The 16,638-nt window shown below is 29.6% G+C and overlaps 5 protein-coding genes and 1 pseudogene across 5 annotated transcripts; 2 read left to right on the forward strand and 4 right to left on the reverse strand.

Annotated features, from left to right (window-relative positions):
- The first annotated feature begins 7,580 nt into the window (after positions 1–7,580).
- LOC145763869 (serine palmitoyltransferase 2 pseudogene) lies at positions 7,581–9,071 on the forward strand (annotated as a pseudogene).
- A 471-nt stretch (positions 9,072–9,542) lies between these two features.
- LOC145763878 (ribitol-5-phosphate transferase FKTN-like) lies at positions 9,543–10,997 on the reverse strand. The gene has a single exon (XM_082575423.1). The coding sequence runs from the start codon at positions 10,995–10,997 to the stop codon at positions 9,543–9,545; it is 1,455 nt and encodes a 484-aa protein (XP_082431549.1).
- Positions 10,998–11,365: 368 nt separating this feature from the next.
- Positions 11,366–13,468, forward strand: LOC145744591 (large ribosomal subunit protein mL38-like). Its single transcript, XM_082562477.1, has 9 exons — positions 11,366–11,531; positions 11,607–11,772; positions 11,850–11,938; positions 12,008–12,136; positions 12,206–12,417; positions 12,502–12,620; positions 12,687–12,845; positions 12,934–13,070; positions 13,153–13,468. Exons 1-9 carry the CDS (start codon positions 11,408–11,410, stop codon positions 13,302–13,304), a joined length of 1,287 nt encoding a protein of 428 aa, XP_082418603.1. The 5' UTR covers positions 11,366–11,407; the 3' UTR covers positions 13,305–13,468.
- Positions 13,469–13,536: 68 nt separating this feature from the next.
- On the reverse strand, positions 13,537–13,869 carry LOC145763886 (peptidyl-tRNA hydrolase 2, mitochondrial-like). Its single transcript, XM_082575438.1, has one exon. It carries the CDS (start codon positions 13,867–13,869, stop codon positions 13,537–13,539), a length of 333 nt encoding a protein of 110 aa, XP_082431564.1.
- Positions 13,862–14,537, reverse strand: LOC145744930 (peptidyl-tRNA hydrolase 2, mitochondrial-like). Its single transcript, XM_082562907.1, has one exon. The coding sequence runs from the start codon at positions 14,533–14,535 to the stop codon at positions 14,002–14,004; it is 534 nt and encodes a 177-aa protein (XP_082419033.1). The 5' UTR covers positions 14,536–14,537; the 3' UTR covers positions 13,862–14,001.
- Positions 14,538–14,587: 50 nt separating this feature from the next.
- Positions 14,588–16,545, reverse strand: LOC145744824 (bcl-2-like protein 1). Its single transcript, XM_082562778.1, has 2 exons — positions 16,527–16,545; positions 14,588–16,211 (listed from the first exon to the last, which is right to left on the reverse strand). The coding sequence occupies exon 2, from the start codon at positions 16,115–16,117 to the stop codon at positions 15,473–15,475; it is 645 nt and encodes a 214-aa protein (XP_082418904.1). The 5' UTR covers positions 16,118–16,211; positions 16,527–16,545; the 3' UTR covers positions 14,588–15,472.
- Between the last annotated feature and the right edge of the window lie 93 nt (positions 16,546–16,638).

Raw genomic sequence — 16,638 nt, forward strand, 5'->3', positions numbered from 1 at the left:
TAAAACATTTCGCAAAAATTTTTATTAGAACAAAAGTTAGAGCTAATTTATTTTGGGTTTAATTAGGTCACGTGATATTTTTGGCCAATGATATTGCATATATTTTTTTTGAAAAAATAAAAAATTTTAAATTAAAAAATAATTGCTTCGTGAGAACTGCACAGGTCCAATTAACGTGTTCACAAAATATTTTTCGAAAATAAAAATAAAAAATTTTAAATCAAAAAATAATTGCTTCGTGAGAACTGCACAGGTCCCATTAACGTGTTCACAAAATATTTTATGAAAATATTGATATTCATAAAAGTTATGACACTCTTATTAAAATTTTATGAAATCTCAAAACCTAAAATTTTATATTTAACTAGATGCGCATTGACGTAACTAACATTCAAGATAAAACATTTTGCAAAAATTTTTATTAGAACAAAAGTTAGAGCTAATTTATTTTGGGTTTAATTAGGTCACGTGATATTTTTGGCCAATAATATTGCATATAAATTTTTTTTAAAAAATAACAAATTTTAAATCAAAAAATAATTGCTCTGTTAGAATTGCACAAGTCCAATTAACGTGTTTACAAAATATTTTTTGAAAATATTAATATTCATAAAAGTTCTGACATTTTTATTAAAATTTTATGAAATCTCAAAACCTAAAAGTTTATATTTAAGTAGACGAACATTGGCCTAACTAACATTCAAGATAAAACATTTCGCAAAAATATTTATTAGAAAAAAAGTTAAAACTAATTTTTATTTTAGGTTTAATTAGGACACGTGATATTTTTGGCCAATGATATTGCATATACATTTTTTGAAAAAAATAAAAAATTTAAAATTAAAAAATAATTGCTTTGTTAGAAGTGCACAAGTCCAATTAACGTGTTTACCAAATATTTTTCGAAAATATTAATATTCATAAAAGTTATGACACTTTTATTGAAATTTTATGAAATCTCAAAACCTAAAATTTTATATTTAAGTAGACGCGCATTCGTGTAACTAACATTTAAGATAAAACATTTTGCAAAAATTTTCATTAGAACAAAAGTTAGAGCTAATTTATTTTGGGTTTAATTAGGTCACGTAATATTTTTGGCCAATGATATTGCATATAAATTAAAAAAAATAAAATAAAAAATTTTAAATTTAAAAATAATTGCTTCGTGAGAACTGCACAGGTCCAATTAACATGTTCACAAAATATTTTTCGAAAATATTAATATTCATAAAAGTTATGACACTTTTATTAAAAATTTATGAAATCTTAAAACCTAAAATTTTATATTTAAGTAGACGTGCATTGGCGTAACTAACATTCAAGATAAAACATTTTGCATAAATTTTCATTAGAACAAAAGTTAGAGCTAATTTTTTTGGGGGTTTAAAGGTCACATGATATTTTTGGCCTATGATATTGCATATAAATTTTTTGAAAAAAATAAAATATTTTAAATCAAAAAATAATTGCTCTGTTAGAACTGCACAGGTCCAATTAACGTGTTCACAAAATATTTTTTTTAAATATTAATATTCATAAAAGTTATGACATTTTTATTAAAATTTTATGAAATCTCAAAACCTAAAATTTTATATTTTATTATACGCGCATTGGCCTAACTAACATTTAAGATAAAACATTTCGCAAAAATTTTCAGTAAAACAAAAGTTTCAGCAAATTTTTATTCTGCACAAAACCAAATAACGTTTTTACAAAAAAACTTTATATTTCATTAGACGCGCATTGGCCTAACTAACATTCAAGGTAAAACTTTTTGCAAAAATTTTCAGTAAAACAAAAGTTTGAGCTAATTTTTATTTTGTATATTATTAGGTTGGGCTATGTCATATGGCTTTGCAATTAATTATATTTTTGTTTAATTTACAAAATAAGTTGGAAATTTGATATTGGAATATTGTAATCGCATTAATAACACTTTTAGCCTTTTAATTTTATTAAAACAAAGTTAAAAACTATAATCTTTAAGCTTAATTTTGATGTTAATTATAAAATCATTTTTTTTTATTTTAATTTTTTTTAATAATGTAGTTGTAAATTATTTATTTTTGTTAATTAAAAATTAAAGAATAGTAAAAATCTTTCAATTCGGTTAATAGCATATGTAATACCAACAAAAAAAATTAAAAAAATTATTTTTTATATGTTTATTATTTTTAAATCTTTGATTGTTTAACAAAATCAAAAATAGATATTAGGCTTTAAAATTTTGACGAAATATGCAGATAGTATTTATAACAAGAAACCAGATTAAAAAGTAAATTTTTTTATTGTTTATTAAATATGATTTTAGGTTGCTATTATTAGGATATACATTATAGTAAATTTTTATCTTTAAAATCGATCTTTAATTTTTGATAAACAAACAACCAAATATCGTAATATAAAACTAACCAAAATCGGAATCGAACCTGAAATTTCAGATTTGTGAACTGACACCTCACCACCAAGCTATTGAAGTTATATTCAAACAGGTACAATTTTGTATATACATCGAACAGCGAGTAAAAAATTACAAAAAAAACAAGACGATAAAAATACTTTTAAATATACAAAATTAAATATTTAATTTTAAGGTACGTTGTGAAACGTTTATTCATGAAAAGAATGATAGCTACAGCAATAGTTTTCTGCAATTTGAAGGACGATGTCATGGATCTAAATACAAAATATAAAAACACTGTTACTTTTGTTTTAATGCGTTTTGTCGTGAATTTTTTATCTTGAATATTAATTAGACCTGTGCGGTCATAATAATATATGTGAATCCCTGTTTTGAAAAAAATAAATAAGTTCTAATAAAAGTGTCATAATTTTTTAAAATGTAAAGTATATTTTAAAATATTTTAAAAGTTTGTTCCTTAGCCTACTGTGCTTCTTTTAATAAAGTTAGTTTTTGATTTAAAATCTTTATTTTTTTACTTATTTTTTTTTATTTATTCGAAACATATAAGTATTTATATTCAAGTTTTTTTTAAAGTATTAAAATTTACACAAAAATCAAATATTGTAAACCTTGCCTTTAAAAATACAGAGTTTTTAGAGTGAAAATTTAGTCCATTTAATATGAAGGTCAACTTGACTTCTAATATATTAATTCGGACATATAATATATTAATTCGGCAAAAAAGAAAATAGTTTAACATAAGATTTATAATGTACTAAAGACGTTATTTTAAAATATAAAACTCAATTGTAAACCACAAAGATATCTTTGTATTTTTATTGTTTACATTTCTTTGTATACCAACAAAACTAAAAGTAATTTAAACCTATTTAATAAATCTAATCCAACTTTTAACTTAAAAAAACATGATCTCTTACTTTAAACGCCTTGTTACAAATGAAGGGTTTGAGAAAAAATCAAAACAAACCAAACCACGTGACTTTGTTTACAGTTTAAGGCAATGTTAAGTTTACGTCAACTTTTGTGGTTGCGTAGTGTAATGCCCTTTGAGTTATTAACTTTAAATAAGTTTTTATTTTTTCTGTTTTGACGTTTTTAAATCTAAGATTTTAAGGCGTATTGTTATCGTTCGTTTTTTTATTTTTAACATTTTTTCGAAAAATAGGTAACTGTCCGATTAATTAAATCTTAAAATTTCGGTTTAAAGTTGTTATTATTTTAAATTACCCAACTAAACTATTTTTCTGTATTGGAAAAAATATTGTTTTTTTTTTTAATTTTTTAATTGCGTGACATCATTTTTAAAATGTTTAGTGCCTGGTAGTTACTATTAAAAAAGTAAAATGTAAAAAATGGTGAAGGCAGAAGTAATTTATATCAACGATTGTTATATTAAAATACGGTAATGACTTCATTTTTTATGTATTTATGTCGATAAACTCTGGTTCGTTGGTAATAAGCCATTGCACCACGTCAAGGTCAACCAGAAAGCAACAGGTTATTTTACCCAATGAGAAGGCAAACGATGGGATTTTAAAGGTACCTTGGAAAAGTAAGACACCTAAAAAATCCCAAACAAAAGCCTTTAATTTAGTAATCAGCCAATTTTTTTTCCAAACCCCAATTTAAACTAAGTTCGAGGGTGCGCGCCACCAATTTCTAATGCTCGGTATAGTAGGAAACTGTTTTTGATCTTACAGTACTAAACCGTTTAAGTAAATTAGGCTAACTTTATGCTAAAAGATAAAGAGTCCAAGAGTACAGCATGGGAAAAGCTGTAAAAGGCTGTAAAAAATATAATTAGGTGTTAGTTTATAGCCTGTAAATATATATAATTAGAACCTGTAAAAATAAATACGGTTAGAGAAAAAGTGGAAGAGAGATGGCAACGAACAATATTTGTGTTTTTAACTTACCATGTATATTTGGTTCTATTTCTTCTTTTACCAGAACGAAAGAAGAAAACTATACCGAGCAAACTGACAATTAATTAACCTTTCTATTGTTTAACTTTAAGGCAATGTTAATAACTTTGTGGTTTACCCAACTCCAGCAAAGTTACATTTTTTTTTAAAACTAGACTGCTTTAAATTTTAACATCGCGATTTTAGTTTTTGTCTTAGTTTTTGTCCTAATACAAGTACAATAAAGAATTGGAAGAGAAAAATATTTTGGTTTTAGGTTCTAAGTTTTAAACAAGTTAACAATAACCTTAAATAATCACAAATTAACCAAACACTTAATAACTAAGCCGTTAAAATTACCTACGATTACATAAAATTTTAAATTTAAAGGTCCCGAGTTGTTTTATATTACAATTTTTTTTTTTTTTAACTTGAAACTAGTATGTGATATATGGCATTTAATAAACATTTACAATATGACGTTACACCAAAAAATACATGGCAAAATATTTAATAGAATTGGGTTCAAGTTTTAGGTTTCAATTATTTTTACTCAACTCTTAATTATGTTCCATCCATGATCCAAGCTCCTTCTACCCTGCGAAGTAAATTTCCATTTTCACGAGCTAATAAATTACAATTCTGCGGACTAAGCATGGCGCTATATACTACCCACGAGTAAAACGCACCATGCTCACTAAGGAAGAAAATAATTGATAGAAAGTAGAAAACCGGGGTTTATAGATGCCGGTATTTAATTAGCGCGAAACTCTTTAATTATAATTAACTCTGCTGCACCCCCAAGCGTGTTGCTTCTTTAGTTAAAGTTTAGTCCCTGGCTGTTGGGGTTAAGCCTCCCACATTTAATTGTTCGGTGCGTTTTTAAACCTATCAGATGAGCTGTGCGTTGTTTATGTTAAAAATGTAATTATGATATGGCATGGGACAAACCCGGGACAAACCCGGACGACCATTTACAACATGGGACAACCCGGACGACCATTTGGCGATACGTGGTTCTGCTGACCTTAAGGGTCAAAACACAGACTAGTACTGACACATGGGACACCTAAGGGGACCTAACAATGGTATTGGGGATAATGGCCGCCGGGAACGCATCAGCTCATTGACTGTTTGATCCCAAACTTCGACCGACCCACGAAGCGAAATGGGTAAATCTAGGTTTGGGACAGTCCGCAAAATAAAAATACACTGGGAGAAGAGAAAGATATTGCATACAATTCTGTCCAATTCTAGTACTTTAAGACCTCAAAATTAGTAATCAAAATCAAAAAATCTATATCTCATCTCAATGTCTTTGTTTTCAGATCATTTAATAATGATCCAATTCTACGTCACATTGACAATGCGTGACGTAATAATTGTTGAATCCAAAATCGTCATTCTTAGATAGGAACAATAGTAACCAAGATTGAAAAAAGCGACATCATTTTTTCGGATTTCTAAACGTAAATAAAATTTAAAAAATGTGCTAATACAAATTATAAATCAAGTTAAAAGTTATATTAGATAAGGCTATACAGATGCAAAAAATATTTTAAGTCAGATAAGTTATGTCATATATATATATATAAATAACACGTCATATACAAAAACTCTGACATCAAAATTCTATAATAAATTTAAATATCAAATTTTTATGTAAAATTTTTGAAAAAAATTTACCTTCAGCATAGAGTGGTAAAACACTGCAGTTTCAATTCCGGCTCTAATCTTATCAGATGTGACGTTATTAGCGATGACGTCACTTTCTGGTGACAAGATGAACATAAAAGTGACGTTGACTTATCACTGCAACAAAAAATAAAAATAATTAAAAAAATTTAAGTTAATCGTAGATTTTTTTTTTTTTAACAAAACTAAATTTAAGTGAACTTACAATAATTAAAAGAATTTCCAAATCACTATAACGTCATGGTATACTTCACATTCCACGTCACTGACCACCAGTCAGTCATTTTCTACTGCGCGAACTTTTGTCGAAACATTGTCTGCAAAAATTAAATTATTTTAACAAAATAGTAAAAAAATTAACCACTAAAAATATTTAAAAAAGTTTAATAACAGCACCAGCCAATTTGGGCATTTTTGAGTTAACTTTGTTTTATATGTTACAAATTATATAAAAAATAAACTCTTAATTTAACTAAAGGTTCAATCATTTTTAAACAACGAAGCAAAATTTCATAAAATTCTAAACAAAAATTAACTTTAATAAAAACTTCAAAACTAATTTTACCGTATAAGACCTCTGAAGTTAAAATTGATTTTGATTTCCAATTCTAGATGTCATTTTTCTTGACTTTTTATGACATCATAAAATATAAATTGTCGATTAATTCTTGAACTTCCGCTTTCTAGTTGGTTTGCACTTGAGTATGACGTCATAATAACTATACTCTTTTGATTTTGTTGTAGAATTGTGGCAAAAAACATCGAAAATTGACGATTTAACTCGATATAAACTAAGCATAGATTTTAAGAACCTTTTACTACGCGGTCTAGACAAAAAAGAGCCACGTGTTATAGTTTCTAGAATTCCCTACGCTTCTTGCAAACCCGGGGCCGAAAATTGCAATCTTGGCGTGAATTTAATCAACGCGGGCGCCTTTCAAGATATGGTTAAAAGATGAAATGTTTCTCTTAAAAACAATTAACGAATTTCTCTTAGGCATTTACGATTTAACTTTAAATCTTAATTACTTTAAACTAGATATGTGCCGATCAAAATGTAAAACTTTTAAAATATTACATTAATGCAACGAAAAAAAGCGAAGAAATCAATTAACTAAACAGTATGTTTCAAATAATTGGATCATTTACAAGTTGGATCTTCATTTTAAATAGCAACATACAGAATAGTAATAACAACAACATATTCAAAATTTCAAAAGGTTTCATTAATTTTGTTGTTATTAAATAAATCTTCTAAAATTTTAATATGTTGTTGATATGTTGCTATTTAAAATGTAGATTTAACTCTAACTAATTATTGTTTAGTTATCTTTGGTTTGTTTAATGAATATTCGATCAGTGTATGATTATTAAATGAATAATTTACTGTGGCATAACAATAGTAGGCATTGTGCATATTTTCAAAACTTAACATCACGTAAACCAGTATTATTTAAATTGGTTTTGTTCAGGCTTTTGTTAAACCATAACGACAAATACAATTTCTAGATTTAAGTTATACTTTTGAATAGCCTAAATTTTTATGATTTGCAATGAATGAAAAGGGAGACAGCAAAAAAGAATCTAAGCAACAAAAATGTCAAAATTTAACAGTCAATCCTCCTATGTGGGTGTACATTTTAAACTACATTGGGTTCTCCATCATAATTTGGTTTAGTTTTTTACGAGATTTTGCCAAAAAATATGTGTTCAAAAAGCCTAGCGTTGATAAACGGGAACTGGATAACATGAAAGATTTTGTTGGGCTTTACATTACATTTGAAAGTTTTTTTGTTAGAAATGTGGTCAATCGTGTTCGGGATGTGATTTATCGGCCTATATGTACCTCACCTGGGCCATTAATTGATGTTATTGAGCGTGATTTTAATCAAGCTGGTGAAATGTTAGGCTACACAGGCAAAATACTTCGAAACGTTGTCAATTTAGGCTCTTACAACTACCTGGGATTTGCTGAAAATAAAGGTGAGTGTGCAGAAAATGCTATAGAAGCTGCTAATAGCTTGGGAGTAGGGGTTTGTAGTTCAAGAACTGAAGTAGGAAACTTAAAAATTCATGAAACACTAGAACGTACGATGGCTAAGTTTTTAGGTGTTGAAGACTGCATCACATTTGGAATGGGATTTGCTACCAACTCCATGAATATTCCTTGTTTTGTTGAAAAGGGCTGCTTAGTTTTAAGTGATAATTGTAATCATGCATCTTTAGCATTGGGTTGTAAAATATCTGGTGCAATAATTCAAGTTTTCAAGCACAATGACATGAATGATCTTGAAAGAATGCTCAGAAAACTTATTGTAGAAGGACAACCACGCACTCACAGGCCATGGAAAAAAATCTTAATTATTGTTGAAGGAGTTTACAGCATGGAGGGAACAATTGTAAACCTACCCGAAGTCATTAGACTTAAAAATAAATACAAAGCTTATTTGTATTTAGATGAAGCACACAGCATTGGAGCACTTGGAAAACATGCTCGAGGTGTAACAGATTATTTTAATATTGATCCAAATGATGTGGATGTTTTAATGGGCACATTTACTAAAAGTTTTGGTGCATGTGGAGGGTATATAGCAGGCAAACGAAGTATAATTGAATATCTTAGGCAAAATTCTCATGCTGCAACTTATGCAGCAGCAATGTCACCACCAGTAGCTCAACAGGCTATTTCAAGTCTTCGACTTATTGCTAGTAAAGAAGGTGAAATGAGAATTAGGAAGCTAGCAGAAAACACCAGAATTTTTCGCGATAGGCTAAAAAAAGATGGTTTTCTAATCTTCGGTTCAGATGACTCGCCAGTAATACCATTATTAGCTTATCTACCAACACACATTGGAGCTTTTACAAGAGAAATGTTAGCTAAGGGATTCGGTGTAGTTGTTGCAGGCTATCCTTCTACACCATTAGCTGAAAGCAGAGTTCGATTTTGCATGAGCTCTGCACTAAGTTTAACTCAAATTAACAACTCGCTTGAAGCTGTTAGTGAGGTTGGAGATATTCTTTGTCTCAAATACTTTAATCCTTAAAACTAGCTTTAGTTTATACCAAATGGTTGGTGTATAAGTGCTGTATTACTATGATTGCTGTTTAACCATGTTAAGTTTACTTTAAACAGTAACAATGTTTCACGTTTAAGTTCATGTAAAATAATTTTGATGTTTTTGATATGCTTTTGCATGTATACTGTATAAAAGTTAAAAGTTAGACCTAGTCTATCGTTACATTATTTATTTTGAAACTGTTTTTTTGTTGTGTTAATCCAATTTTGTTTTAAAAATAAAACTTTTGAAAATTGAATGGTTTATTTCAAGATTTAAAAACAAAAAAATAATAGCTATTTCGCCTATCTTTTGGCAATAACAAATGTAATATATTTACAGTTAGTTTAACTTGAGTACTCTAATTTAAGTGTTTCGGTAATTTTACAACTTATCAAATGGTAATGATTTTTTTATGTTCCAGCAAAATTCCACAATATTATCCTTATTGATTGACTCTTAAACTGGTCCTTTTTCAGGAGCATTTTCCTCTTTAACAAGTTTGTTAGTTTCAAAGACCTGTACAACTTCTTTTAATTCCTGTTTATCCCACTTTCCATTTGTTTCAACATTTGGAGGGTCCACATTCCACATCCAATGTTCATGAAGTTGTCTCCATTTGTGGCCATAATGTTCTTCAACATGGGTTTGAGTATTACATGGAATGCGGATTTTTATATTTGCCAGATCTGACCAGCATAAATCAAAAGGCTTATATTTAAAAATATATTTTCTTCCATCTTTGACTACAGTGCCACCATTCCAGAAATAATCCTTTTCTTTGTAAAAGAACAATAAATTTAATTTGACATTGTTTTTTGTTTTAAATAGTAGTTCAAGGCTGTCATTTTGTTTTCCAAGTTTGTAAATTAACTTAAAGCCTTTATTTTCATAAGTACTTATGATTTCATGACTAAAGTCATGTCCCCAAATGCCAAAACTTATTTCATTACTTGTTTCTGGGATGTCACATTGTCTAAAATATTCTAAACAAGTTTCATCAGTTAGCCAAAAACAAATTTTCATGCTATCCAGGATCTTTTTTGCATTTTCAATAACATTTATAACTTTTGAGTTATTGCTAGGTTTTAAATTATGTACCTTTTTAAAGGTTTCAGCACCATAATAATCACATTCCTTAAAATGAGAATTTCTATATTCAGCCAAAAAATTTTTTATATGATAAGGAACAGTAACACGATGGCCATCTATATCTAAGGGTAAACCTAGAAACCTCATACTTTTATCAAATGCTTGAGCATACCTTGGAAACTGTGGTCCAATTGCATCCATACTGTGCCAACCTCCAGTAAGTGCAGGAGTAAGAGCCTCTACTGTCTCATGCCAATCTTTATCAGTTACTTGCCCACCCCACACATAGTTGCCAGGCCTTTCATGTAAGACTGCAATATGAACAACATGGTCCCTGTATGCAAGCCAAATGTAGGTCGGAATTAACTCTTTGTATGAGTTGGCATGCAACCTTGGATCCGGTGCATACGTTACATGTACAACAAAGCCTATTTGTTCTAAATTTTTTAAAAGGATTCCTTCTTTATCAATAAGCCTTGCACCTTCAATGGCAAATGTTACAACATTTTTGTCCTCAGGATGGTACTTGCATAATGTCTTGCATTCATGATCAGACTCACGCCAAGTTTTGGGCCTTGCTTGAAATAGTTCAGGAAGGATTTTTATATCAAACAAGATCATGGGAATTTTGTGATTTTTAAAAGTTGTTAAAACCTGATTAATGCACTCTTTTTGTATCAACATACTTTCTCTTGGTACTTTGTGAAACTCGTATTTTTCAACAGCTTCATAGGTGAAAAATATGGAAATTACAATAATACCACAAATGAAGGCCAAAAACGTTTTTAATTTAAGAGAAAGTAGGTGATTGTAAACACCCATTATACTAAGTAAAAACTTATTTTAATATATTCTAAAGTCTAATTCAAGGCAAACCTGTTAGAGTGATTGTAAATTTAATATGTTAGTTATTTCAGTAGGCTTAGCCAGCACGTTGTAGTAAAGACTATGTAAGTAACATTAATGAATTTTAACATGAGTTTGTTTCTCATGTTTATTGCCATTTATTCACGCTTACATTCACATTCCGTATTCTACATACGAACCTTGTTTTGACAAGTTGAAAGACCAAGTTTAAATTAAATTTTACAGCATGGTTTGAAATAGTATACTTGTTAATAAATACGACAACATGCTATGTAGAAGTATTTCGTGCATATTCATGCGTAACGTTAACCCGAGAATGTATTTCTAGTTACCGAAAGTTAAATTTTCAATAAAAGTAAATCATTATGGCTTTAGCCAGAAAAGCAACAAAACATATTTTTTCAATTTATCTTAAGGATTCACACCTCAACCTTCAAAGGCATGTGCGTTGTGGCTATCGCCTAAAGCCCAAAGATGTTAACGATAAAGGTTTGACAATTGCTTAATTATTAAGTATATATAAACGTTCTTGTAATTGTTAAAAAGATTTTTGCACATTTTAAGATAAAGGTGTCAAAGAAAGCTTTGATGAAAAAGTGTCAGATGCAGTTTTGCATAAAGTAAGATCACCATATCGAGGCTTGGAAAAATATGAAAATCCAGAGACCCCAAATCCCAATGAAAAATATTTCGACAGATTTGATTTACCTCGTTATGGCAGTTTAAACAGGTAACTATACCCTTTTTACCATTTTATGGATGTTATGGTGTTAATTAAAATTTTATACACTTCTGACTTTTTTAAAGCTATATTGAAGAAGCCGAGCGACAAAGGCAGTTCCAGTTTTCCTCACCTACTCCCGAAACCATGGCCCAAATATGGAAGGACTATTTTAGTAAATATTCAGATTTTTTAACTCGACATTTTCTTTGAACGGGTTTTCTAACAACACTTTGTTTTACAGATAAACCAAAATTTGTCAACATTGGGTTTAGGCTCACCCACTCCCGAACCAGTCCAAATAACAAAAAAAAGATAATAAAACAAATTAAAAACAACCCAGAAATGGAAAAGGCTACAAGAGAGCGAACATGTAAGGCAGTTTTTTATTAACTTGATTTTGGGAAACCTTGATAACCCCAAAATAATTTATTTAATCTAGTAACACTGGATGTCCAGGAGTTAACAGAGGAGTGGGAAAAAGGCTATGAGGGAATAAAGGATATAAACAGTATTGCTCATTATTATGGAATTTTTGCTGATTTGTTTGAGCATGGACATTTTTACCCGTGTGTGCAAATGAATGTGGATTATATCACCGAAACAAACACAATAAATCCTGTTTATTATGGAAATGAAGTTTCACCCGAAGAGGTATAATTTTTTTCAGATATTTATATTTAAATTTACTTATTTGAGATCTTTTACTAAAATTTTTTTTTCTATTTCGTCTTAAAGGCTACCAAACCTCCCGAAATTACCTTTAAAAGTGATGAAGACAAGTTATGGACATTGCTTCTTACAAATCCAGATGGAAATTTAGAAAACAACGAAAAAGAATACATTCATTGGCTAATGTAATTACCAAAAATATATAAAATCAAATTCGCTTGCTACAGATAATAAAAACAATTCATTTCTAGTGGGAATATACCGGGAAATAAGATTTCGGCTGGCCAAACATTAATCGACTACTTGCCCCCAATTCCTGCAAAAGGAACGGGTTACCACAGAATGGTTTTTCTTTTATTTCAACAACAAGGTGAAGTCGATTATAGCGAAGAGCAAAGAGATTTACCTTGGTAAATTATTTTTATTGTATTTGAAGTTTGTATTATTTTTTAGCATACAGTTTTAGTTAGACATTAAAAAAAAATTATTTGTTATTAGTTTATCATTGCGGCAAAGGTATTTTTTAACGAAGGACTTTTATCAAAAATATGAGTCCGCATTGGTTCCAGCTTCATTACGATTTTTTCAAACTAGATGGGACGCAAGTGTACAGGATACATACCACAAAACATTAGGTACAGTAATAAATTAAAAACAGTTTTTATGCTATGCTTAGTAATGTGTTTTTTATGTATCAGTTTTTATTATTACCTACAGATATGGTTCACCCTATATACGAATTCATACCCCAAGATATAGGCCGGATATTGGCCCCACTTAAAAAATTCCCACATAGAAAAACATTTGAATGGCTTCAGCGCTTTATGCCTAAAGAACCAATTTATCCTGGGGGTGGAAAGTTTGAATAACAAAGCTTTGTTTGCAAATAAGTTTGGATTTACACACATTTTAAAAAATGATCTGCTAACTGCTAAACTTTTAAAATTGATACGTAAAATAAAATGTTCTACTTCAATTTTTTTAAATTTATTTTAAAAACAAAGCTCCAATTGCAACAATAAATATTAAGATTAACAAACTTTTAATGTTACACAGCAGAAAAAGATTACTGGGAACAGGTAAAAAATGATTAATTTTAATCTAAAAGAGTTTTAAATGGCCAGTTATATTATCAATATCTTCAGTTGAGGCTGGCCCAATACCAACAACAGTGTAAGTACCAGGGTCTAATTGTGTCCGACCTGCATCACATATTAATGATGCCGGCAGTTTATTACTTTTTGCTTGTTTGTATATTTCTAATAAGGATTTTTCACTGTCACATTGTAAAACAATTTTTGCCTGTCCATTAAGTTTCCAAAGTTTTTTATTTATTGCATTCCCCAATTCGAAACTAGCCACAGCTGCATGTGAACACTGGGCTCCCATTTTGCCTTTAGTCATCGATATATCCTGACGAACCACCAAGACCATTTTGTAAGAAGAAAACCATTTCCTGCAGACTGGCTGATGTACAAATTGTTTTGAACAAAACAAACAACCTAAACCTAACATAACCAAAATTAACAGAACACTAAAAATTAAAACAACTTAACAGAAATATTATTACAGTAGTTTAAGATGACCAGTCACTTTATCCACAATGTTTTGTGGACCTGGTCCCACACCAAGAACTGTGCGCGACCCTGGACTAATTTGGGTTCGACCAGCATCCTGAATCATCGCGGTGGTCAAGTTTGCTGCTTTGGCTTCATGGTACAGTGCTAATAACTGTTCTTCATCTTGACACTTTAAAACAATTTTAGGTTGACCATTGTATTCCCAGATTTTTAACAAAGGTTTATTTTGTTCAAAAAGCTTTTTGTAGGCTCCAACTGCAGCATGTGAGCACTGTGCTCCGATTTTTCCTTTTCCCATTTTCAAATCCTGCCTAACAACAATCACCATTTTATATTCTTGTGAACTTTCTTCCCCATCTATTTCTTCTTCACTGGTTTCTTCCCCATCAGTATCTGTTATCGAAGCTTGGGCAACTGATTTTGGTTTTAAAAACCAACCCACTAAAATCCCACAAGCCATGCTTGCAACTACACTTATCACAAGATTGGTATCTAACTTCGGTAATTCAACCTTTGCCATATTCCTGTAAGGTACCTATTTAATGATTCTACAATTAGAGAAAGAACAATAATGTTTATTACGTTGCCTTAGTGTTGTTACAAATAAACAGCAACAACTATATAAAACAAGTTAAAATCGAGATAACGTAAGTGCAAACTAAGTTTGTTAAATATGAAGTAATATATGTTAGGGGCATTTGTATTGCCCTAAATTGTTTTTAAATGATCAAATATAGAAAGTATACAACACAACTAATGTGGCTGTTTCATCCAAGCAAAAATCAATTATGTTATAGTTAAATATATGTACAAAACCATATCAGACATGCTAAATATGTATTAATAAAATAAAACAAGCAAATACATGTTTAGGTTACCAGTACATTTTAAAATACATGCAAATACCTTATAGAACTAAGTGAATTAAGAATCTTTTGTTTTAAAAACTATAAGTTTTTATAAAAATATGTACACAGCTTATATTACAATCAGTGGGTACAGAAAAAATTAAGTACATAGTACATACTGTGACAACAGATACTAATAACACTGATTGAAGATTGTATTCACATACAAAAATAAAATTATTTCATATTGAAGCAAACAAACAAGAACTATGAACGAAATGAGAACATCATATCTTAGTAGGCTATTTAATTTCAAATTGTATGCATTTTAGAAAAATCAAATGGGGGGGCAGTATAATTGCTAAAACTAGTGTATTTTGTTTATGAGGATAAAGAAATATACCCAAGAAAATTTCAGGTTAAACATATTATATCAATTACATATAAATTCTTAATGGTGATGTTTTTAGAGCATTGGCTAAAACAAGTTACACAAAGCATGGAGGTAAAATTTATGTTCTTGTTATTTAAAAACCTGAAAGTAATAGTTTAGCAAGTTTATAAAATATATAATTTATTGCAGATTAAATTAAATTTATCTTATTAAATCTATTTTCTTGATAACATAATTGTACCGAGTCCTATGCAGGCAGCTATTACACCAACTCCTATTACTTTACTGGCAAAACCAGAATCAGTTTGGTCAATTTCTTCTTGTAGTTGCTTTTCATTCATATTGCTCCATTCGACAAGGTTCTCCCATCCACCTTGCGCCTCTATCCATTCTATTAGATTAGTGTTCATAAAATTACTGACCCAGTTAACAATCACATCTACTTGTCCTATCGCTTCAAGCTCAACTGCCCGAATGGATAAAATTCCAGCAAACACAAAAAGTGCCATAACGTGACCCCATTTGAGATCATCAAAATGATTAGTTGCAAGTTGTTTTAAATGTGTTTGTGAGTTATTACCAAGATCATTGTTTTTAATCTCCTGTAAATGAAAAAGATCTTTGCAGATTCTGGTGAAAATGTGATCAATTTTCGAGGAGTCCATATTTATTGTTCTCATTTCATGTAGCAAATCGGGAAACACTTCAGAATACCGTTTTTCACATCGGTTGGCCACTGAGCGAACTGCAATGTTAAGGGCAGTAGGTTGGGTATGAGGAAACTGGCTTAAATTATTGTTTGTTGATTGAACTTTAAACAAGATATAATCCTCCACAACATGTCTGGTTTGTCGCATCATGATTAAAATTTAGGTTAACATTATGTTTAATTGCAATTACCACTTATTATTTTAGTATTATTCTATTGATAACACTAGGCCTAGAGCCCGTCACCTGTACAACAAAAGTTAAAAGTATATTTATTTAACTTAATTCAATTTACATAATATTACAATAAGATGGTAGGCTACTCATTATAACCCAGCATGTTAACAACTATATTTATGTTCACATAAAGTATACATTTATTATGCAGTTGGACAATTAAATACATTTCAGGTTGGCTTTAAACAGATCAAACCCTAAAATTTTAAAGTCTCTTACCTATGGTACCCAAACTTACTTACAAGCTGACAAATATAACATAAGTGTATAACATTGTCAAGTTTGTGCTATAAAATGGAATTTAGTTTTTTAAATAAAACTTACAAAGCTAAAATCATGTCTTCATGTCCCTAAAAATATACCCTCTCAGTTTGGCCTTTTGTACTTATTTGTAACATGCGGCAAATTTTACAAACAAACTAGTTCCCTTTTTCTG

The sequence above is a fragment of the Corella eumyota genome, chromosome 1 (assembly GCF_963082875.1).
Source record: "Corella eumyota chromosome 1, kaCorEumy4.1, whole genome shotgun sequence".
NCBI classification, from domain to species: Eukaryota; Metazoa; Chordata; class Ascidiacea; order Phlebobranchia; family Corellidae; genus Corella; species Corella eumyota.

What these genes read in the sequence shown, in the direction of transcription:
- LOC145763886 (XM_082575438.1), bottom strand. Translation starts at nt 13,869, where the DNA reads ATGGTCTTGGTGGTTCGTCAGGATATATCGATGACTAAAGGCAAAATG.
- LOC145744930 (XM_082562907.1), bottom strand. Translation starts at nt 14,535, where the DNA reads ATGGCAAAGGTTGAATTACCGAAGTTAGATACCAATCTTGTGATAAGT.
- LOC145763878 (XM_082575423.1), bottom strand. Translation starts at nt 10,997, where the DNA reads ATGGGTGTTTACAATCACCTACTTTCTCTTAAATTAAAAACGTTTTTG.
- LOC145744591 (XM_082562477.1), top strand. Translation starts at nt 11,408, where the DNA reads ATGGCTTTAGCCAGAAAAGCAACAAAACATATTTTTTCAATTTATCTT. An exon ending in AATATGGAAGGACTATTTTA is followed by an intron (nt 11,939 to 12,007) that starts GTAAATATTCAG and finishes TTTGTTTTACAG; the next exon opens with ATAAACCAAAATTTGTCAAC. An exon ending in GAATACATTCATTGGCTAAT is followed by an intron (nt 12,621 to 12,686) that starts GTAATTACCAAA and finishes ATTCATTTCTAG; the next exon opens with TGGGAATATACCGGGAAATA.
- LOC145744824 (XM_082562778.1), bottom strand. Translation starts at nt 16,117, where the DNA reads ATGATGCGACAAACCAGACATGTTGTGGAGGATTATATCTTGTTTAAA.